The sequence below is a fragment of the Anarhichas minor genome, unplaced genomic scaffold (genome assembly GCF_050575085.1).
Source record: "Anarhichas minor isolate MPS153535 unplaced genomic scaffold, ASM5057508v1 ptg000136l, whole genome shotgun sequence".
NCBI lineage: Eukaryota > Metazoa > Chordata > Actinopteri > Perciformes > Anarhichadidae > Anarhichas > Anarhichas minor.
In genome coordinates this window covers 18,035,208-18,058,041 of record NW_027466582.1, presented here as the reverse complement: position 1 = coordinate 18,058,041, position 22,834 = coordinate 18,035,208, and the positions used below count along the sequence as shown (strand labels likewise).

The following is a 22,834-nucleotide window of genomic DNA, read 5'->3' as shown; positions in this document are numbered from 1 at the left end:
TGACGATATTTGTTACCCCCTACTTATACCTAAACCACAGAGGGGGCGCTATCAGTTTAACAGGATGGAAGAACTATTCGACTGGAGAACAGACTTCGTCTAAACTTCAGTTTCTCTCTCATAAATTTCAGCTGTAACGATAGGTAAGTAATTGGCGCAGTAATACTGTAATGCAGTTACGGCTACCATTTAGCTACCAGTGGTGCTGCATACTGTAGCACACAGGTTAATGTCTGCAGACAGCAGGCCGTCCAGTGCCACTAAAAGGAATGCTATAATAGAGTTTTCTTATCAAGTGTAATTATTTATGTTAACATGATTTAAGGAACTGTACAGAGTTGTGTTCAATGACAATAAAATGCAGGATTGTTCTATTTACTTATCTGTAAAAACTTGCCTCACTCCACTTTATTTTCCAATTCAAGCTAATGAAAACTACACCAATCGGTCAGTTTACCACTCAAGCTGCCAACACTACAATTTAACTGTCTGTTTGGGAATCAAAGTTAAAAAAATAAAACATGAAATTGTGTTTTGACATACACGAAAATAAGTAATAAGTAATAAAAGTATAAGCATACACATCATTGGTCAATTACGTTCTTACGTAGTTTTTTGCAGAGGATGCATTACCATTCCTGATTGGCCAACAAATATGGTGATGAGATAGATGTTGATAAGAATGAAGGTTCTGCACATGAGCACAAATGCATGGAGAATCATGAGGGCTTAACAGGTATGATATGAAAAATGTATGCAGGGTACCAATCTGATACCAGTGTTTAATTAATAAGTTGTATGCCTCACTGTGTGTAAGAGACTGGGATCATTCTTTTATGTGTAAGGTAACATCAGGCTTGACTTAAACATTGCTTTCTTAATTATAACTATAACTTTAACTATACATAAATGTACTGAATTGTTATATGGGCGACTGTGGCTCAGTGGTAGAGCAGGGGTCGTCCTTCAATCAGAGGCTCCGCTAGTCCATGTCGATGTGTCCTTGGGCAAGACAATTAACCCCCAATTGCTGCCCTAGCTGTGCCTACGGTGTGTGAATGTTGTATGAATGTTAGATAGTCCTGATGGGCAGGTGGCTCCTTGCATGGTAGCCCCTGTCATCAGTGTATGAATGGGTGTGAATGGGTGAATGATGACATGTAGTGTTAAAGCGCTTTGAGTGGTCAGAAGACCAGAAAAGCGCTGTACAAGTATAGTCCATTTACTATTTACCATTTATTTATTAAAGTAATGATATCTGATATAATATATGTTATATTTCCTTGTTGTGTTTTATTTAATTGTAGAAACCCTAAAACATGGAACCAGAAGTCACTTTCAACTGGACCAACATTGTGACTGCCACACATCCCTGCTACGAAATAGATAATTTCGATTTCATACTCACAAAAAAACCTTCTGTTATTTGTGTATTGTTATATATTTTTCTAATGCTTTTGTCCGTCAAAACAATATGTGGAAACCTTCTTGTTATAATATCCGTATTTTATTTCCGACAGCTCCACACTCCTACTAACTACCTTATTCTTTCTCTGGCTGTGGCTGACCTGCTTGTTGGGATCATAGTCTTTCCTTTAAGCATGGCATTCTCACTTAGCTCGTGTTTGTATTACGAGGGTTTATTTTGCAAAGTACGAAGCACTTTTGATATAACACTGAGCACAGCTTCTATTCTGAACCTATGTTGTATTTCTATTGACAGATATTATGCAATATGTCAGCCTCTGACCTATACAACTAAAATAAGTTATCGTGTTATTGTGATCATGATCCTGGTGAGCTGGGGGGTCTCTGTTCTAATTGGAGTTAGCATCGTCATTGCTGGATTAAATAATGAAAAATGTGAGGAAAGTTGTTTCATTGATGTTCTCATAGAAAACACTATTGGACCTATATTATCATTTTACCTTCCAGTGATCATAATGCTCTGTATCTATCTAAAGATTTTCCTTGTGGCACAGAGACAGGCACGCAGCATCTGGAACACAACCTGTCAGAGAGCAACGGGTGGGGCCACTGTCAGTAAGATGGAGAGAAAGGCCACCAAAACTCTGGCTACTGTTTTAGGAGTTTTTCTATTATGTTGGACTCCTATCTTTCTTTGTGTCACATTTTTTTCTTTCATTAATAATTCAGTATCACTTTCTGTGATGGAAACACTAAACTGGCTTTCACTCTCCAATTCAATGCTCAATCCATTTATTTATGCTTTCTTCTACAGCTGGTTCAGATCTGCTTTTAAAATGATAATTTCTGGAAAAATATTTCAAGGTGATTTTACTGACTCAAAACTGTCTTGACATGAACTACTTAAATGGCTTATGATTCATCTGTCATAATAAAGATGATTATCTTCACACTTTGTCATATAACTTTATTTTTCATTGTACTCAGAATTGCATATTTCTGCAAATGTCATAAAAATCATTTTAGAAGTATTTGTTTCAAATAAATGTTCCAAGAAATAATGTGAAACAATAGTAACTAACACAAAACAACAACATAAACTGGATTAATTAAAGCAAAAATGACCTGACTGTACTCTACTGTCAGGAGTACATCGAATATAAAAACATTTTAATGTCATCATGTATAAAGGTTTGCTTACTATAAGGTTTGTTTGTTTGTTCGTATAATGTTGGGATAGCAGTTTGGCTGAAGTATTTTCGCCCTGGTAAGACATACCTGGAATCCAGTGTTTTAATTATTGCTCTGAGCCAGTCTTTCTCGACTGTCTGTAGCGGGACCATTTCCTTGCAGAGGTGGATCGTTATTGAGTTTGTAATGTCGCTCCACCCCTTGCTTTTCTTGTCATATGCAGCGCCACACTTGGTATTCCAACTCATGTTTTCTGCTAAGGTGATGGAGTAAGTTGCTAGTGTTACCGGCAGCTGCAACAACAGTGGCTCGACAGACTTTGCAATATATAGTCTTTTGGTCGTCGGACTTTTTTAAAACCGAAACACTTCTAAACAGCAGACCCAGCTCCTCTCTTGGCCACAGACTATCGGTGCATCTCCGGTCTGTCTTTGTTCATCCTGCATCCTCTTTTCTGCAACGGAGCCTCTCCCAGCTGTTAACAGACTGTTGTGCTAGCGGGCTAGCTAGCGAGCTGTACCCAGCATGCTGGTTCGGCGATGTACAATTATTAGTGTTACAAATTGTTTATTTGTCACAAACTGTTGTGTCGTGGTGTTTTGCTGTGTTAAAGAGCGTTAGTTGTGGGTTATTAATTGTTGTGTTATAAAGTTAGAACCATGATTAGGGGTCCCTCTCAATACACTTAAAAAAACTAGCTCCGACCACAGTGCCCTCCGCGGCCAACAATATATTTAGTTGCCTGTTAAAGAGTTACAGCAGTTGTTTCAGCTATGCACCGCTATGGCGGTGTGTGAAAAATGAATATCATACTGGAAATCAAAACAACACTATACTCTATAGTATAGCACTTGATGAGGCGCACTGTTAATGCAATTCAGTTAAAAGTTTTAGCTCAAAGGTAAACCATGTAGCATTGTCAGTTTGTATAAAGCAGGGGTGTCAAACTCATTTTCACTCTGGGCCACATCAGCATTACGGTTGCCCTCAAAGGGCCGGTTGTAAATGTAAGAAACCCACATTACTCCATCAAACTATTAAATAAAATAGCAAAGACAAATATCAAACACAAGTTATTACAATAACTTTGTTCAAAGCTTAAAATCCTTTCAAGGGTGCGTTTTTTTCTCACATGAAGTATTTCATGTGTTGTAAAGCCGCGTTTAAAGTAGTCTTCAATGTACTCACAATACATTTCCATGTCAAATGTAGGGTAACCAGCCAAAGAGCTGCTTCTATGACTGTTGTGTTTAAGTATCTCATAATTATGACTTTCTATCTCATAATTTCGACGATGGGGATATTTTTATTATCAAGTCTAACTTAATATATATTAAAAAAAATTAACTTTTTTTTTTTTGCTGGCGGATTCACGGGCCACATATAATGACGTGGCGGGCCTTGAGTTTGACACCCCTGGTATACAGCATTCAAAGTTTGCCCTTTCACCACGGCTAACCGAGCCAGAGAGAGACAAAGTGCAGCGGTAGGCGAGCGAGAAAGACTGACGTTAGTGTGAACAAAGCAGCGTATCAGAGAGATACAATATTATTTTCTGATTGTGTCATGCTTACGTTCTAAAGCACAAATAAACACACCCACATGTCTGCACAATCCTGAGGAAATGTGCCGGATTTAGAAGGAATGCAGCCTAAGCACACGCTTCATCTTGTCGCTGTGGCTTTGTGATGACAACCCGTTCTTCACCGCTGTTGGTCATACAAACGCCAAAGGGGGCATTGTGCCTCGGTATCAGATGCAGAGAGCCGTCACAAAACGATTGTGTTTTACAAACACAAAATATATACTACTTATTGGCTGGGGGTTACACACCCAAGTGGGGCCCAAAGGCTCTATAAAGCTCTATCTATTCATCTATAAAGCTTTTTTTTTTTTTGGAATATTTAATTTTTCAAAGTATTTTAACAATGCAAGAGAACATGCAGAGCGTACAGAACACAGTACATTAAACATTACAAAAAATTACATAACAGGTTAAGAAAGAGAGAGAAAAAAAAATACACAAATAGATGAAATAAAATTAAGTAAATAAATAATTCCCCCCACCCATACAAAACAAAAAAGGTTGGTGCATAGAGTGACACAGCACAAACAGACTGCAATGACACAGTGTATATTGTAACTCAGAGCTCTAAATAGTTACAGTCCTATGGTACTGTTAGTGTTGTACCCATGTACTCCAAATGCTGCCAGATTTTCAAAAATAAATTATATCTTTTTCTGAGACTATATGTAATTTTTTCAAGAGGAATACAACTATTCATTTCCACAGACCATTTGTCGATGAGAGTGGGGGAATCAGACTTCCACGTCATTGCGATACATTTCCTGGCCACACATAAAGCAATTTCTGCAAGTTTAATTTGGAGCTTCGTTAAAGACCTGTTGAGAGTTGTGAAGTTTCCCAGTAAACATAGCTCAGGATCCAATGGAAAGGTAACCCCTGTGATCTTTGTTATTGTATTAAAAAAGTCATACCAAAAGGACCTCACCTTTGTGCAAAGCCAGGTACAGTGTAGGAAGGAGCCGACCTCTATATCACATCTGAAACACATTTCTGACAATTCAGGTTTCGATTTATGTAGCTTCTGTGGGGTGAGGTACAGCTGATAAAGACAATTATAATGAACAAGTCTGTACTGGGCATTAACCGTTGCTGACAAACTGTTCTGGCACAAATCTGACCAGAGTTCTTCATCAATTGTTATATTCAAGTCTGATTCCCATCTCATCCTGGATGTGTGTAATCCTGGTTTTGGGCAATTTTTCCACATTAGTTAACACAGGTAGAGTCATTCCATAGCCTGTGTCAGTCTGCAAATATACTTAAACTTGGACTTTATGCCACCATTGCAGCTGTTCAAAGGCCCATTTCAGATCTTGATTTAAATTGATTGTAACTTCTAACTTTATCTGGCTTATTTTTTATTATATTTTTATACTTTACTGTATTTTTTAGGGTGTAACGGTTCACAAAATTCTTGAATCGGTTAAATACGACACAGTGGTGGCACGTTTCGGTACCTTTTCAATACAGCAAAAATGCCAGAAAAATGTCCTTGATTTTAAAATATTTGTATTCATTAAACTAATATCATAAAGTATCTTCTTTTTTAACTTTGAACAATGATGGATTCATTTGTGTACAGGAAGCTGCAGCAACTCCTTTTTTGTCTTCAACACAGGCTGCCGTTTTGCTTCAGTGAAAGAAGGTCACACTCTCTGATCTTTGCTAGGAGGCCAGAGATCTGCACCACTGCCATTGCTTTCTGAAATGCTAGATTAATGACATGGGCAAAGCATCCTATTTGTGGTCCTAGTCCAGCAGCTCTAACAGCATTTGCTATATTCCTGGTATTGTCAGTAGTCCCAGGAATAGTTACATCGCTCCAACTTCCACTGATTCTGTCATCTCTTGGGCCATATCCTCACTGATGAGACTCTCAAGGGGGCGTGTCTGAAGAACATGGCTCTTCATCTCCGATTCAGTAGTGAGGTAATGTGTCGTTACAGTCAGGTAGCTTTGTGATGTACGTCCGTCTGTTGTCAGAGGAACAGCGGGTGCTTCGGTCATTTGACTCTCTGTTTTAGCTTTTGTTTTCTTTTACAAAGCAGGAATTATGGTCTGGCGAAATGGGCTCATGAAGGAGTAGTGTCACGGGGCTCAATAACATTAAGCATGTTCTTACGGCCTGCGTTTTCCACTCCAGAGTAGGGTCTCATATCCGCGGCTATAAATATACCTTTAGCCCTGTTCCAATCAGTAGGGAATAGCTGCCCAAACTCTGCGGGAATAGTTTGTAGCGTTTGTGCTGCTGTTGGTTTTCCCGGTAAGTTTAGCGTAGCGTGCCTCCCATAATAAACGTGGTTAATTCAACATGGACAACTGATTACAGGTGTTGCTGACCTTGCTGTCTTTACTATCAGCTGTTGTTCAGTTAAAGTCTGGATTTTTGCGGAGGAAGCAGCTGTTAATGGAAAGATTAGCGAGCGGCGTGTCCAGCAGCATTATCAGCCCTACGGAGCGACAGTCTGAAGTCACGGTTAGCGGCTTTGAGGAGGACGGACACAAAACGGAAGACTTTCCTTATTAATGCTTATTTTGTTCTGCACAATTATTGTGAAGTCCACAAACGTAACTATAGAGGAACAAAACATAAATTGCTCTCCAGTAGGACAGAGACTTCAGCCACCAGCAGAGCTACGAGTGAGAACAGAAACAATGAATCCGAGGAAACGAGTGAGACGTGTGTTGACCACATTTATTGACCCATAATCTAGTAAACCATTATGTGTAAGTGTTGATTTTAAAGTAAATTGATGTGTGTGAGAGATAGAGAGATAGAGCAACACCCGCAGTGCTGTAACTATGTCTGAAAAATAAAACTTCTAAAACTTTCCATCGTCGTATTTTTTTAACTAAGCAACCAATCTACTTCCTGTTTACACCAGCACCAACCCGCATGCCCAGTGTACGTGAATAGTGATGTTCATTTTCAAGCGTAGTATGGATGTAGATCATTTTGAAAACGATGCTGAAACGCCTGTGTGGACGGAAAACTCCACTACATCCTAACTTAGTTAGGATGTAGCCTTAGTCAGAGTGTCCTGTAACAAGATTCTACTCACAATGAGTGTTGTGGGAATCTACTTCCGGTCAGAGTACCCTTTAACATAGACTGAGTTGGACTCTGTGAACATTATGTCTCTCGCATGCTTATCATGGTACTCTTTTTATCTGGCTTGATTCTGCCCAACCTTGCCAGGTAGTGAAGGATGCACCAGATCCAGCTGGGTCCAAATCCTTTGATTCATAAGCAGATCAGCAGACATGGCTCCGGTTGTGGTCTATGGGGTTGATCGGTACGTAACCGGGAACCTGGTTAGCTTTGGTTCCACACTGCCCTCCCCCATCTTTATTCGTCCATCCTTGAACACACGCACTGCACACCCGATTGAGGATGGGTGGCATGGTACTGTTGTTACATGCTTTATGCTATTCTTTTACAGGAAGGTGTTGAACACTGCACTGATCAGGCTGGACCTATTATCACTGACTAGGACTGCTGGGAGTACATGGGGGGCAGAGATCCTTCTCAATTTATCCACTGTCATGGATGAAGTTATAGGCTGCACTCGGTTTGCCTCAATCCACTTTGAGTGAGCATCAATAGTGCAGGAGCTCTACAACAGCCACTAATGTACTCTGGACAGAATGCCGTCCTGTTTTACTTGAAGTGGTGTGCCATTCATGTGCTCCATGAGCATTACCACCTTGCCACAAGTTGTTGGATGCCCTTATTCTCTCCCAAGAGGCCCAGTAGTGGTTTCTAGTCGGTCACAATTGTGTATGCGTATGATTGTGGCTGGAAATGATAGCCAGTGTTTTTTATGTCAAGCATAACATGTAACATAACATGTATCCGATTAGTCTGTCAGTGGACTCTGGAAACCGTTGGGATAAAACTGCTCTGACACTATAAGGTAATGCATCTTTGTGTCATCAAAGTGCACTAACAACTGCTCCCACTGAAGGCACATTTTGGCAGCCTTAAATGTTTGCTTCCCCATCTCCATGCGGCTCCCTTCCTGAAGAGCTCATGTAGTGGCCACAGCATGGTGGAGAAATTGGGCAAGAGCCTGTGGTAATAATTGAGCATTGTCAGAAAAGATTTCAACTAGGTCTGGTGGGGCGGTGTTATGGTCTGCTCTTTGTAACTGACAATTCTTCTCTGTATGGCTCCCCTCTCGCTTCAACATCCAGATTGTACAGCATTTGGGCATAGTCTTCCTTTTCCTCATCATCTTCCTGCTTAGGGGTTGCACCTTTTTTGTTTCATTGGCTCTGTCTGGACTGCCTGGTGCTGCTGCATTTCCTGGCCAAGTGCCTCCTTCTGTTGATTAGACTGATAGAATGATGAGTTGATGAAGCGTATGAATCTGCGAAGACTGGGCGGTGATGGGTAGGTGGAGGGGTGCGTAACAGCAGCATGAACGTACTGAAGGTAGAGAGACAATCATATTTAAAAGAGACAGCAACAAGATGATAGGCTAACAATGTCATTGTTGCGTTGTGCTGTTGGATAGAAGAGACCAGCTGATCTAAACAGCTGATATCATGATTGACAGCCCCAAAAAATGACAGCAAGGAAATAATGAGGGAGCCTGCGTGACGATTGAATGCCAGATGTATGATAAATAAACTACGGGCTTAGGCATGCAAGAGTATAGTCTTCCTGACTGAAGTTACGCTAGAGCTTCATTTTGTCATGCGCTTCTATATAATTGTTATTGCCACACACCAGTCTGTCTTTCAGAACATCATTTAGTGCAGTCCCAAACCCAGTATTCAATAAGTCTCTTCAGTCCCCTACAAATGATGCGATCAGAATACATTACAGTGCAGTATTAATTTGAGCATGCCATAGGATTTTCATTAACGTGATGCCATTCAATTCAGACTTGGAAATGCTACTATACTACATTATTCAAATGAGAAAATGACATTTAACAAGGAATACCCTGCCTGAAAGTGGCCTAATAATGCAGCTGCATCAGCACCTTGCCATGGCTAACAGGGAATCAACATATTGCAAAAACTTAAGATCTTCATACAAAATTATGATGAATCATGAATTCCCATGTAGGGTGACATAACACTGACAAACAATAGTAGGGTGAAACATGATAAAGAAAATGGCACAATACAACTTGGCCCCAACCTTGTTTGGGTTGTGTTATCTGACCTTAGGATGGAATCAGACTGAAAATGGAATATTTGCTCAGCCATGGACTGTTTTGGTCCATGGAAAAGGGGAAAGTTCATGATAATGTATTTTCTTTTGCATCAATACAAAATTCCTTTAGCATTCTTGATACACACACACACACACACACACACACACACACACACACACACACACACACACACACATTCAGCAAGTTGTTACCTTTTTTTGTTGCTTGGCATTTCACAGGACACTGTATCCTAAGTTTGATTGGACAAGTGAGTTTTGCATTAATTATAGTAATGAGACAGGAATTCATAAATATTAAGTCTAACTCTGGCATAGTGCCACAGTAATCAAGGACTTCTATACTGATGTGTTTCTGGAGGGTTCAATAGGTATGGTATGAAAATGTATGAAGACCTAGTATAAAATAAAACTAATATTTGAATTGTGCATTAATACTGAACATAATAGTTTGTCAAACAAATGCTTAGAACTGAATATTTCTCAATCTTATTTTTCATAATGTATGTGTGGATAACTGAATGATAGGAACGCATTAGGTTGGACATGGATATCAGCATCAACAGGACTAATGTGCTTACTGAGATACATCCCTGCTATAAGATAGATGTCTCTTACATACTAACGAGCAACCCTTCTGCAATATGTGTATTGTTTCATATTTTCCTTGGCTCATTATCTGCTATAGCTGTATGTGGAAACCTGCTTGTAATAATCTCCATCACTTACTTCAAACAGCTCCACACTTCTACAAACTACCTCATATTCTCTCTTGCTGTGGCTGACCTACTTGTTGGGCTTTTAGTCTTTCCTCTCACCATGGAATTCTCTATAACCTCATGTTTGTACAATGACGATTTATTTTGTAAAGTACGGAGCACCTTTGATGTATTATTGTGCACATCTTCTATTCTAAACTTGTGTTGTATTTCCATTGACCGATATTATGCTGTGTGTCAGCCTCTGACATACAGAGCTAAGATAAATAATCATGTTGTTGTGATCATGATCTTGGTGAGCTGGGGGGTTTCTGCTGTGATTGGAATCGGCTTCATTATTGTAGGAATAAACCAAGAAATATGTGCTGGACCATGTTTAATCGTTTCTTTAATGGCAAACATTTTGGGACTTATTTTCTCATTTTACCTCCCAGCGATTGTAATGCTGTTTATCTACCTGAAGATTTTCCTTGTGGCACAGAGACAGGCACGCAGCATCCAGAAGACAACCTGTCAGAGAACAAAGTGTGGGGCCACTGTCAGTAAGATGGAGAGAAAGGCCACCAAAACTCTGGCTATTGTGATGGGAATTTTTTTGCTGTCTTGGCTTCCTTTCTTTCTTTGTACTACCGTTCTTTCTTTCAGTCATGTTTACGTGCCACTTCCTTTGATTGAATTACTTAATTGGCTTGCACTGTCAAATTCTATGCTCAATCCCTTTATTTATGCTTTGTTTTACAGCTGGTTTAGATCAGCTTTCAGAATGATAATTTCTGGAAAAATAATTCAGGGTGATTTTACAAACTCAAAACTGCTCTAATTAATGGTTAGCTGTGCTGAAATACAGTATGTATTGTGTCTATGATGAAAATGTATGGAATATCCACATGCAAAAACATACACAAATATGTATGCACAACACACACTATAGACTGTACTGTACCTCAGGTAAAAGTATAAAAACTACATTGAATAAATCCCTTGAAATCTATATGAATGTTTTAAAATACTTAATCAATGAAAATCTGTTGTTCACATTTTCTTTTGTTATTGTTAAAAATGTGATTAATTACTGGTACAACATGACACACAAGGGTGTGATTTTGAAAACATTAGTAAAGATTGGTTTGCAAAATCCTTTCCAAAGTTCCAAAGACCTTCTCAGGCAGGTGTTTCCAAAGCCTGCCTCTGACAGTAGCCGTGTTGAAATTTAATTGTCTAGCAACTTTGAAGCTAACTTTTGTCACACAAAAAATAACGTTCAGAAAAAAGTAACAGTAGGCATGTTTCCATCAACTGGTTTGGAGTGAATAAACTAGAAGGGATTGAAGTTTTGTTAGAAGTGAAGGAAAAAGTAGAGGGTGCCAACTAGAGCAGGGGTCTTCAACGTTTTTCAGGCCAAGGACCCCCAAACTGATAGAGAGATGGAGCAGGGACCCCCAAATCTATATATTGTATACAATTGTGTTTTATATTAAACTGGGCCTAGTGCGATGTATAAACATACCTTGTTATTGTGCATTCAATACTAAGCTATTCAAATAATACACAGGTTCATATATTCATGTTTTTATTTTAAACATGTGCAAGGTACAGTGAGTAGGGTGGCCATGCCACTGCCATTTATAAACATACCTTGTCAACTGATACCAATGCCATTTGTTATGGTCTGGCTCTTGAACCACAACAAAACGTAACGAAAACTCAGGCACGGTGCTAAATAAAGAAACCACCTTTATTAGAAAAAGGTCGGGACAGTTCAAAGTGCACAACAGGAGAGCATTCTCGCAGCATCCCAGACGGTGTAACTGCTCCCCCTAAACACTCCGTGTAGCACACCAGGTGTCAGGGAAAAGAAGCCACCCCCTCCTCCGGATGGGGCGGGTCTTGTAGGGCGAAGGCATTGGCCAGCTGCCTCCAATCTTCCTGATGGCCCTGGGCCGTCACACAATATCAACATTGTCTGTCATGCATACAAGCTATTCAAATTGATGTTTTTTTAAACATAAATGTGGAAATGAAAATGAGTGATGGCCTATTAGTGCCACTGCCATGCATAAACATACCTGTCATCTTGCATACAATACTTAACTATTAAAATAATGGACAGATTCATGTTTGGAAAAAAAAATAAAAATTGTAATCAACCAAAAGTTGTCCCAGTATGTGGAAAACTTCATGTAATGATCACCATTATTTCCTTTTAACAGCTGAAAATTCATACAAACTATTTTAAAACAAGTCCCTTGTAATTCATTCCATTTTGAATGAATTTGTATGTAACAAAAACATTGACATATATGATGCATTGAGAACGTTTTGGATTAAGGAATGAATACCACATCTGAAAGTGGCCCAAGAATGCAGCTACATTAAAACCTTCAGAGAGAGAAGACAGTCAACTGATTGCAAAAACTTTAGATCCATCCATCCATCCATCGTCTTCCGCCTATGGGTCGTGGGTGCAGCAGGTTTAATATATGACGTCCCTCTCCACAGCAAGGCTTTCGAACTCTTACTGGGGAACCCCAAGGCGTTCCGAGGCCAGATGAGATATATAGAGTCCCTCTAGGGTGTTCTGGGTCTACCCCAGGGCCTTTTATCAATTGGTCGTGCCCAGACAACCTCAAAAGAGAGGCGTCCAGAAGGCATCCTGATCAGATGCCCGAACCACCTCAGCTGGCCCCTTTTGACGTGCAGGAACAGTAGCTCTGAGGTCCCTTTTCTATCTCAAATGCTGAGCAAAGCCACCCTGCAAAGGAAGCTCATTTTGGCCACTTGTATCCGCAATCTGTTACTTTTGGTCACATCCCAAAGCTCATGACCATAGGTGAGGGTCGGAACGTAAATGGACTGGTAAATCTAGAGCTATACCATCCTGCTCAGCTCCTTTTTCACCACAACAGTGCATAACAATGCCCAGGGCACTCCTGGCGCTGCACAAAACCACCTGTCCATCTCATGCTCCATTACACCCTGACTCAAGAACAAGACCATGATAAACTTGAACTCCCTTGCTTGGGACAGTGACTCACTCCAAACCGAGAGGGTGCAATCAACCTTTTTCCCGCAAAGAACCATGGCCTCAGACTAAGAGGTACTGACTCCCATCCCGATCGTTTCACACTCGGCTGCAAAGCGCCCCAGTGCATGCTGAAGGTGATGTTCTGAAGGAGCCAACATCACCACATCATCTGCATAGAGCAGAGATGCAATTCTATGGTCCCCAAACCAGACATTCTCCTCACCCCGGCGGTACCTTAAAATCCCCTCCCTGAAAATCACTAACTGGATTGTTGACAAGGAACAACCCTGACGGAGTTCAACACACACTGGAAATGTATTGTACTTAATGCCAAGTTTACGGACACAGCTCTCATTTTGGGCATACAAGGACCAGATGGCTCGTAGCAACGACCCCGGTGCTCCGTATTTCCACAGTATCCCCCACAGGACTCCCAGGGTTACATGGTCGTAAGCATTCTTCAAGTCTACAATAGTGAGGGGTTCACAGGTCGCAACCATACAAAGGAAAGGAGTGAAGACACCGTCAGCTGCCTGGGAAGAGAAAGCAGACTTCAGAGGAGGATTGACCAGGCCAATGGGTCAAAGGCCAGGAGGAGCTTATTGGATTTCAGCCAATTACTGAGCTGATACGGGACCTCTCAGAGACACTCGGAACACAAAAGAACTGTGACTGTCCGGAGAAGATCAGACCTAATGTGGAGTACATTACAGCTAGACTGGGCAACGCCAGACTGTGGTGTGTGACATATTTGGTCTCTGCTCCATGGAACATTAGATTATTAATAGTGTGATTCAGTTTGTAACTGTTTTTGCGTTTGTTGGATAATAAATCCTTTTGATTTTGACTTGGACCAGCTGTTCTATTTTGGAGGCGGATAAGAAGCACATGGCAAGGGGGAAGGGCGGTTTCTCTCTTCGATCAGAAGTGCCCTAACAACGGTTTGCAAGAACTTCCTTGAGGCCAACTGGAAGTCCTTCTCCATCATCTCTCTGAACTCCAACCGCAACAGGGTTTTTGCTTTGGAAACCACAGCTGCAGCCCTTCTGGCAAAGCTGTACCAGTTCAGCTTGACAGCCTCCTTCATTCTTAGGTTGACGCAACGACTGGCTGGGTACTCCAAAGTTCTGTTCGGTGCACAAGCACAGCAGCTATTGCCCACAAAACACAACTCCCAGGGTCATACAAATGCCTCCACCAAGTTACATCTCTCATGAAAAGTTTTAGATATTCAAACAAAATGATTTAATGAATTCCCATGTAGGAAGACATAACATTGACACCCTTAAGTAAGATGAAACCTGATCAGAACAGAGGCTGTTACAGTCCGGCTCAGAGGTTACAACAAAAATGGGAGACCAGACAGGATAAAAGTAATAAATAAGCACATTTATTTACAAAATTATTCAAAACAATAGAACAAACGTGGAAAGTAAGTAATCAGTAATGTAAGCATGTGTGGATGTGTGAAAAAAAAGAAGGGAAAAAACAGTTGTGTCAGCCAAGGACAAGAAAATCATGTTCAGGTGGTGAACTTTAACACCAGGCTTAGGTCATCAGCTGACAGCTGACAGCTGTCTGCTGGTCATCAGCTGACAGCCAGAGTCCTGTAAGAGAAAGAACTGCCCGGAAAAGGAACATGACCGATAGTGGATTGGATGAGTCTTCACAAAGGCCATCAAGACAATGGTAGACTACTACTTGGCCCCAAACTTTGGGTTGGGTTATCTGACCCAAGGTCGGATTCAGACTGAAAATGTATGTGCTATTTGAGTATTTGCTCAGCCAGGGTATGTTTTGTTTCCTGGACAAAGGGAAAGATTATCATAAGATATTTTATATTGTGTCAATACAATAATTATTTTATCTTTTATTTCTTGATGAAATGAAATGCACACACAAACACAAAGAAAAAACAAACAGCAAGTTGTTAGCTTTCATTGCGGTTTGGGATCTCACAGGACACTGTATCCTAAGTTTGATTGGACAAGTGAGGTTTGCATTAATTATAGTAATGAGACAGGAATTAATAAATATTAAGTCTAACTCAGGCAGAGTGCCACCGTAATCAAGGACTTCTATACTGATGTGTAGACTATCTGGAGGGTTCAAAAGCTGTGGTATGAAAATGTATGAAGAGCTAGGATCGAAAAAACTAATGTTTTAAATGTGCATTAATATTGAACATAATATTTTGTCAATCAAATGCTTAGAACTGAATATTTCTCAATCTTATTTTTCATAATGTATGTGTGGATAACTGAATGACAGGAACGCATTAGGTTGGACATGGATATCAGCATCAACAGGACTAATGTGCTTACTGAGATACATCCCTGCTATAAGATAGATGTCTCTTACGTACTAACGAGCAACCCTTCTGCAATATGTGTATTGTTTCATATTTTCCTTGGCTCATTATCTGCTATAACTGTATGTGGAAACCTGCTTGTAATAATCTCCATCACTTACTTCAAACAGCTCCACACTTCTACAAACTACCTCATATTCTCTCTTGCTGTGGCTGACCTACTTGTTGGGCTTTTAGTCTTTCCTCTCACCATGGAATTCTCTAGAACGTCATGTTTGTACTATGAAGATTTATTTTGTAAAGTACGGAGCACCTTTGATGTATTATTGTGCATATCTTCTATTCTAAACTTGTGTTGTATTTCTATTGACCGATATTATGCTGTGTGTCAGCCTCTGACATACAGAGCTAAGATAAATAATCATGTTGTTGTGATCATGATCTTGGTGAGCTGGGGGGCTCCTGCTCTAATTGGAATCAGCTTCATACTTTTAGGAATAAACCAAGAAAAATGTGTCGGAACATGTCTAATTGATGCTTTAATGGCAAACATTTTCGGACTTATTTTCTCATTTTACCTCCCAGCGATTGTAATGCTGTTTATCTACCTGAAGATTTTCCTTGTGGCACAGAGACAGGCACGCAGCATCCAGAAGACAACCTGTCAGAGAACAAAGTGTGGGGCCACTGTCAGTAAGATGGAGAGAAAGGCCACCAAAACTCTGGCTATTGTGATGGGGACTTTTTTGCTGTCTTGGCTTCCTTTTTTTCTTACTACCGTTCTTTCTTTCAGTCATGTTTACGTGCCGCTTCCTTTGTTTGAATTACTTAATTGGCTTGCACTGTCAAATTCTATGCTCAATCCGTTTATTTATGCTTTGTTTTACAGCTGGTTTAGATCAGCTTTCAGAATGATAATTTCTGGAAAAATAATTCAGGGTGATTTTACAAACTCAAAACTACTCTAATTAATGGTTAGCTGTGCTGAAATACAGTATGTATTGTGTAGAAGTGTCGATGATGAAAATGTATGCAACATACACATAAAAAACATACACAAATATGTATGCACAGTCTATAAATACACTATACTATAGACTGTACTGTACCTAAGATAAAAGTATAAAAACGACTTTATATATAAAATGTGTCGGCCGAAAAGTGGATGTGTGTAGGAGGGAGGTTTTTGTAACTTCGGGTTCCAGGGGACGCCCAGGAAGCTAGGTTCACAATGTTCATTGGTATCTAGTTGGAGGATGATGATCTATGTTTTTTTTTGGGGGGTTTTTTGTGTCCGGGATTGGTTGTTTGTGTGGTTGGCAGGTATGTTGTGTGCTGTTCTGTTTGTGAGTGGCATGTCGCATGTAACCTGTGTAAACTGAAATTAAAAAAGATTGAAAGAAAGAAAAACTACTTTGAATATATCCTTTGAAATCTACATGAACATTTTATAATAATTATTTAGCTCTTTAATGATAATAAAAGAGAATGTGAACAACATAATTCCATTGATTAATTACTGGTACAACATGACATACACAACGTTGTGATTTTGAAGACTTTAGTAAAGTTTGGTTTGCAAATTCCTTTCCAAAGAAGTTCCAAAGACCTCGTCAGGCAGGTGTTTCCAAAGCCTGCCTCCGAGAGTAGCCTTGTTGCCATTCGATTGTCTAGCAACTTTGAAGCTAAATTTTAGAGAAAAGAGAAAACGTTTAGAGAAAAGTACAGGAAGGCACTATTCCATCAACTGGTTTGGAGCGAATAGACTACGTTGAAGTTTTGTTAGAAGTTGACGCTATAGGCATCGTATGACTGTAATGCACCAGTAAACAGAGTAGAAAAAGTAGAGGGTGCAAACTGGAGCCATGTTGGTTTTTAAAAAGCTGACTTTTCAGAATTAAACTGATCACCTCTTGGTCAGGTAAAATAAATCTGTATAGCAGTTTTGAAAAGCCTGTAACCTGTCTAAGAACTATTGGCAAGACACCGTGTAATGCCCAAGCACATCCAAAACGGCTCTTTTAAGAGCCACCCACACATTACTACTGAGCAAACTTCCTGCAATATTACTTAATATATGTAGTAGCAGTGTGTCCTTCACAATACAATCATCCCACACTATAATGTACTATATTCAGTGCAGTGATGGGATGTTATAAAAAAGGCACATATATATATATACATATAGGATAGTTGTATCCTTTGTTTGTTAAGAGTTTTCTTGTAAAACTACAATAAAGAACATGGACAAAGTAGCATGAAATAAAGTGCATTTTTTTTTTTTTTTTAATGCAAACAAAATATAAGAAAATAAGTCTTATATAATATATAATAATATAATTAGTAAACAATCATAAAAATGCTATATATATATATATATATATATATATATACAAAACATGTAATAACTTTTTTTTTATTCCTGGTTCGTTCCCTGGAAAGATTGTCCCCCAGACATTTACTCCAAATGTTCCAAATTCAGCACCACAGTGCTGGCTTCATAAATAAATTTGTGAATTTGAAATTTCACATATTCCTTTTGTTGGTAACCCTAACCCTAACCCTTTAATCATACTAATAATGTTTTTAATACTGAAATCCTCCACAATACTCATGGGTGGTTTAGGAGCAGGAGCAGCAGGAGGAGGAGCAGCAGCAGCAGCACCTTGAGGTTCTTCCTCACCGTCCTCTGATGACCGATCTGGTTCTTCTTTGAACATCAATAATAAAACAATTTTATAACTCAAAAGTGCTGCTTTAATTAAATAGTAATTTGCCTTTAAAGCTATGATAGTATATTAACCTCTATAGCCCTAGCCCTATTTTTAGCCCTCTGCTCGAAAATTGCATACACATACCCATAGAGAGTCCAAGCTCTAACTACAAGGTCTATTTTAATCATTTTTATGCTAGAATACTGGTAACACTTGTGAGATGTGTTAAATTGTGTAAATATTGTGTATATGTTAATAACTGATACACTTATGGCACAGCTGAAATTGAAAAAAGTTCCAGGTTCGCCTGAAAAAAAGCACTTTTATTGAACTTTTTTTTTTTAAATAATGCCTGGCTTGGCCTAAAACCACACAAAAGTCATAGAACAACACGTGTTACATGTCCCCACAACATATTTTACTTCGATTGAGTGAAGCAGGCCAGCATACATGGTCATAAAAATCAAAATTTTGATTTTCGGAACCAGCTGTTGCATTGCTGTATACTAATTTTATATACTATATAACTACATATTAACTATATATTCACTTGCTTTATCACTAAGAGTGTTCAATACATCATAATAAAGCAGTTTGCAATAATTTTCAGCCATGTTCAGTTATTTCCAGATGTCATATGTGTCATTCATGAAAAAACCTGCTCTGACTCAGTGTGTATGTGAGATTTGTAAGGCCTGTGATTGGCCGATTTAGGTATATGACACGTCGTTGGGTCCGGAATAGTCCATTGAAAGCCGTCAGGGGTGTTATTTGGAATGCTGAGGGACATTAGTCAGTAAAAATCTTGATAAGGTGGGCTCGACCCCCATGCGAAAAATAGGTTGGTCCTGGCGAAGAATGCGGGCCATTTTCGCATGCCAGGTCACAGCACGTTCATTTCAATGCAGGCAGACAGACAAGGAAATACACTACAGCGCTGCAGCAGCTTTCAATGGATTAACTGTTTTTTTTCTGGACGAAAATCGCCAAAAGGTATGTAGATTTTCAATTTTATTTCTCGAGAGCAGTGTGCGGTTTCTTGGGGTTTGTCCTGTGACCTTTGAATGCTTTGTCGGAGGTCTATTTGGACACGCTGGGTTGACGCCGTATCGAGCCCTCGTGTGATTTCATGTATCCTTCGGGCATTTTCGCTGCCGGCTTTGTGATGAAAGATGAATTTCTGCTGCATAGTTGGCGGATTTTTTGCAGAAAAATCCTGATATTGTGATAAATCTTCTAGTGTATTGAATTAGTTTGTGTATACTGTGTATAATTGCGTAAAAATACCTGCATGATGATTTTGCTCGGACTTTTTTTTCTTTTTTCGTTATTTTACATGTCTGGGCCATTTTTCATATTATTTGATGAAAAGTCCATTCGGAACCTCGGTACCGGTACTAGAACCCCAATTGGGGCTCGCTCGGGCTAAAGAGGTTGATCCGGAGCCCAGGGTTCAAAACTCACCTTTATTATAACTTCTTTTTGCTCATGAAACATTTTTTTAATAAGTATGAAAACCATACAGAACCAGGCTTTGCCAAATGAAAAAAAAAACACTTGCACTGCTTTGGCCTGGCGTTACTTTTTCAGCCTTATTAATCTTTTCTGTATGACTTAACTATGCTGTGGTTTTGTGTCTTCACTTCAACTAACCTCCCCTGTCAATCTCAGATGGCCCTGCTGCTGCCTCTGACATCTCGTCCTGGTCTGGTCCTGCATCTGTGAAGTACTCTGCGGTACTGTCTTCCTCGACCGTCCGCCCCATGTTACCGCTACTCTCCCTGGGAGTCACGAAGGGGTTAACATGGTTCATATAGTAAAGTACAACCGATAGCTAGAATCAAGTAACAAAGACATAATAAGAACTTACCAGGTTGTCCGACGTCCTCACTCACTTTCCTCCATGCGATATCTTTTTTAGATCGGTCGCGGTAGAGATATGACGACGTATTGTAAAGCTCGGGGAACCCACAAACCGCCACTATTAATTTGTCCTCGATGGTTGTTTCTGATTCAGCAACGGCAGGACGTCACTGATGACAGGGGGAGCAACTCAACGCTGATAGGCTATCGCGCCGGGGCGTAACGCGAATATTTCGCCGAAGTTGAAAAATTTCAACTCACGCGTTTGGGGCGATTTTGCGTTTGACGTGAATTCGCATCAATCGCGCCGCGAATTTGCGTCAATCGCACCGCGCCATCGCAAATTCGCTCCGCGTCAGTCTCATCGCGTCTGTGCATAGACTTTGTATGTAATCTACTCGCGCGAATAATTCGCGCCGAGTTTGGTGTGAACGCACCATTAGAGTCTTCATTTTATTGTACATTTTTGCAGTAGCTAGGTTCTTGTCATTGCATTTCTATAAGTGCAGTATATCTTATAGATAGATGTATACTTTATTCATCCCCAGGGGGAAATTTGTTTGTAGCAGCAGCAAACGAAGTTACAGAGTAAACATAAAAATATGAAAGATCCTCAATACAATACGATAACAGAGCAGAATATAATACAATTTAAAGAAAATAAAAAATGCACAGTATGTACAATAAAATACAATGGTATAAGTTAACTAACTAGGTAAAAAACAGTAGTGCAAGGATCACCAACAGCAAACAACAACAGTTAGCAGTGTTGTAGTCAATTGAAGGATGATCTGGCCTGAGGTGATTTATTGTACAGTCTTATAGCAGAGGGCAGGAATGTTTTCCTGTATCGGTCCTTGTGACAGCGGAGCTGAATCAGTCTATTGGAGAAAGTGCTCCACTGTCCCTGCAGTAGGTGGTGGAGAGAGTGATCCGGGTTATCCAATATGGATAATAGTTTCTTCAGTGTCCTCCTCTCCACCACCTGTTCCGGATTATATTAGCCTTTTAGTAAACATTAAATTTTTAATTTAAAAAAATGTCTTTGAAATTGTTATAACAGGCTCAAGGACACACACAGTATAAAATACCTCATATCACATGCAAACAGAATGTAGCATATCTCATCTAATTGGACTGGTGACTTTTGAATAAATTATGGTAATTCGGTGGGGTTTGATTATTTTAACATCTAGTCAAAAGGTTTTGCACAGTAGCACAGAGAATGCCACACACCCAGGACACCCCACGCTGATGTGTCATCTATTTTGAGTGGTTTGGTATGAATCTTAACACACTACAATTATTTTGTTATTTTAAATGTATGTCTTTGTTTCTCAAGAAGATTGATATTGTGGTTACACATGCACAAGTAAATATTCAAGTATTTGAGAATTTTCCTCAGTTGGTTAATATTGGAAATTTGAATTTCAGGAATCTATGTAGAAGCATGGAACCAGAAGCGACTGACAACGGGAGTTACACTGTTAATGACATACATCCCTGCTACGAATCAGATAATACAACTTACTTATTCACAAGCAACCCTTCCATAATATGTGTTTTATTATATGTTTTCCTCGGTGCATTGTCTGTTGTCACAATATGTGGAAACCTTTTCGTAATAATCTCCGTCTCTTACTTCAAACAGCTCCACATCCCTACAAACTACCTCATTCTGTCTCTGGCTGTGGCCGATCTGCTTGTAGGAGTTCTAGTCTTTCCTTTCAGTATGACATTCACTGTAACCTCATGTTGGTATCACGAGGGTTTGTTTTGTAAAGTACGAGGAAGCTTTGATGTTACACTGAGCACAGCTTCTATTTTGCACTTATGCTGTATTTCTATTGACAGATACTACGCAGTGTGTCAGCCTCTTGCTTATAAAAGTAAAGTAAATGATCGTGTCATTGGAATTATGATCCTGGTGAGCTGGGCAGTTGCTGCTGTAATTGGCATCAGCATTATAATTGCAGGTTTTAATCAAAGAAAATGTGATGAAAGTTGCTTAATTGATGCTCTAATATCGACCACTCTGGGAAGTATTTTTTCATTTTATATCCCGGTCATTATAATGCTTAGTATCTATCTGAAAATTTTCCTTGTTGCAAAGAGACAGGCAATCATTATTCAGAACACAACCGGTCTGAGCACAAAGTCGTCTGGAGCAACCGTCAGTAAGATGGAGAGAAAGGCCACCAAAACTCTGGCTATTGTTTTGGGAGTTTTTCTCTTATGTTGGACTCCGTACTTTCTTCTTATCATCTTTCAGCCTTTAACGTACAATGTTACACCAATCTCTGTGATTGAAACACTGAACTGGCTTACACTGTCAAATTCAATGCTTAATCCATTTATTTACGCTTTCTTTTACAGCTGGTTCAGAACAGCTTTCAGAATGATCATTTCTGGAAAACTATTTCAAGGTAATTTTGCAAACTCAAAACTCCTTTGACTCGTCTTTTGTTTAAATAACATGTTAAACTCGAATGAATGTTTGTTTTCGGGATAACGGGCTGTCGGACAAATGGGCTTTCGCTCTGATGCAACATTTTTTGGACTAATGTTGTTTCATAGCAATGGGCCGTCTGAACAATGTGCAGTCCCCTCTTATATGTTATGTGGAGTTATATATTTTCCTTGACTCATTAACTGTTGACACAATATGTAGAAACCTTCCTGTGATAATCATTTACTTCACACAGCTTTACGCTCCCACAAACTCTGTGGCTGACCTGCTTGTGGCATCTTTGATAAGCACATCTTCCATTCTGAACTTGTGCTGTATTTTTATTGACAGATATTAT

At 39.6% G+C, this 22,834-nt stretch overlaps 4 protein-coding genes across 4 annotated transcripts; all 4 read left to right on the top strand.

Moving 5' to 3' along the window:
* The first annotated feature begins 1,319 nt into the window (after nt 1–1,319).
* On the top strand, nt 1,320–2,321 carry LOC142941986 (trace amine-associated receptor 1-like). Its single transcript, XM_076084118.1, has one exon. The coding sequence runs from the start codon at nt 1,320–1,322 to the stop codon at nt 2,319–2,321; it is 1,002 nt and encodes a 333-aa protein (XP_075940233.1).
* A 5,280-nt stretch (nt 2,322–7,601) lies between these two features.
* On the top strand, nt 7,602–10,934 carry LOC142941985 (trace amine-associated receptor 1-like). The gene is made up of 2 exons (XM_076084117.1): nt 7,602–7,613; nt 9,924–10,934. The coding sequence occupies exons 1-2, from the start codon at nt 7,602–7,604 to the stop codon at nt 10,932–10,934; spliced, it is 1,023 nt and encodes a 340-aa protein (XP_075940232.1).
* Nucleotides 10,935–13,514: 2,580 nt separating this feature from the next.
* On the top strand, nt 13,515–16,418 carry LOC142941984 (trace amine-associated receptor 1-like). Its single transcript, XM_076084115.1, has 2 exons — nt 13,515–13,577; nt 15,411–16,418. Exons 1-2 carry the CDS (start codon nt 13,515–13,517, stop codon nt 16,416–16,418), a joined length of 1,071 nt encoding a protein of 356 aa, XP_075940230.1.
* A 5,059-nt stretch (nt 16,419–21,477) lies between these two features.
* Nucleotides 21,478–22,482, top strand: LOC142941983 (trace amine-associated receptor 1-like). The gene has a single exon (XM_076084114.1). The coding sequence runs from the start codon at nt 21,478–21,480 to the stop codon at nt 22,480–22,482; it is 1,005 nt and encodes a 334-aa protein (XP_075940229.1).
* Nucleotides 22,483–22,834: the final 352 nt, after the last annotated feature.

Coding starts and splice junctions, on each gene's coding strand:
- LOC142941986 (XM_076084118.1), top strand. CDS start 1,320: ATGGAACCAGAAGTCACTTTCAACTGGACCAACATTGTGACTGCCACA.
- LOC142941984 (XM_076084115.1), top strand. CDS start 13,515: ATGGCTCGTAGCAACGACCCCGGTGCTCCGTATTTCCACAGTATCCCC. Junction 13,578..15,410: donor TCCCCCACAGGACTCCCAGG/GTTACATGGTCG, acceptor ACTGAATGACAG/GAACGCATTAGGTTGGACAT.
- LOC142941983 (XM_076084114.1), top strand. CDS start 21,478: ATGGAACCAGAAGCGACTGACAACGGGAGTTACACTGTTAATGACATA.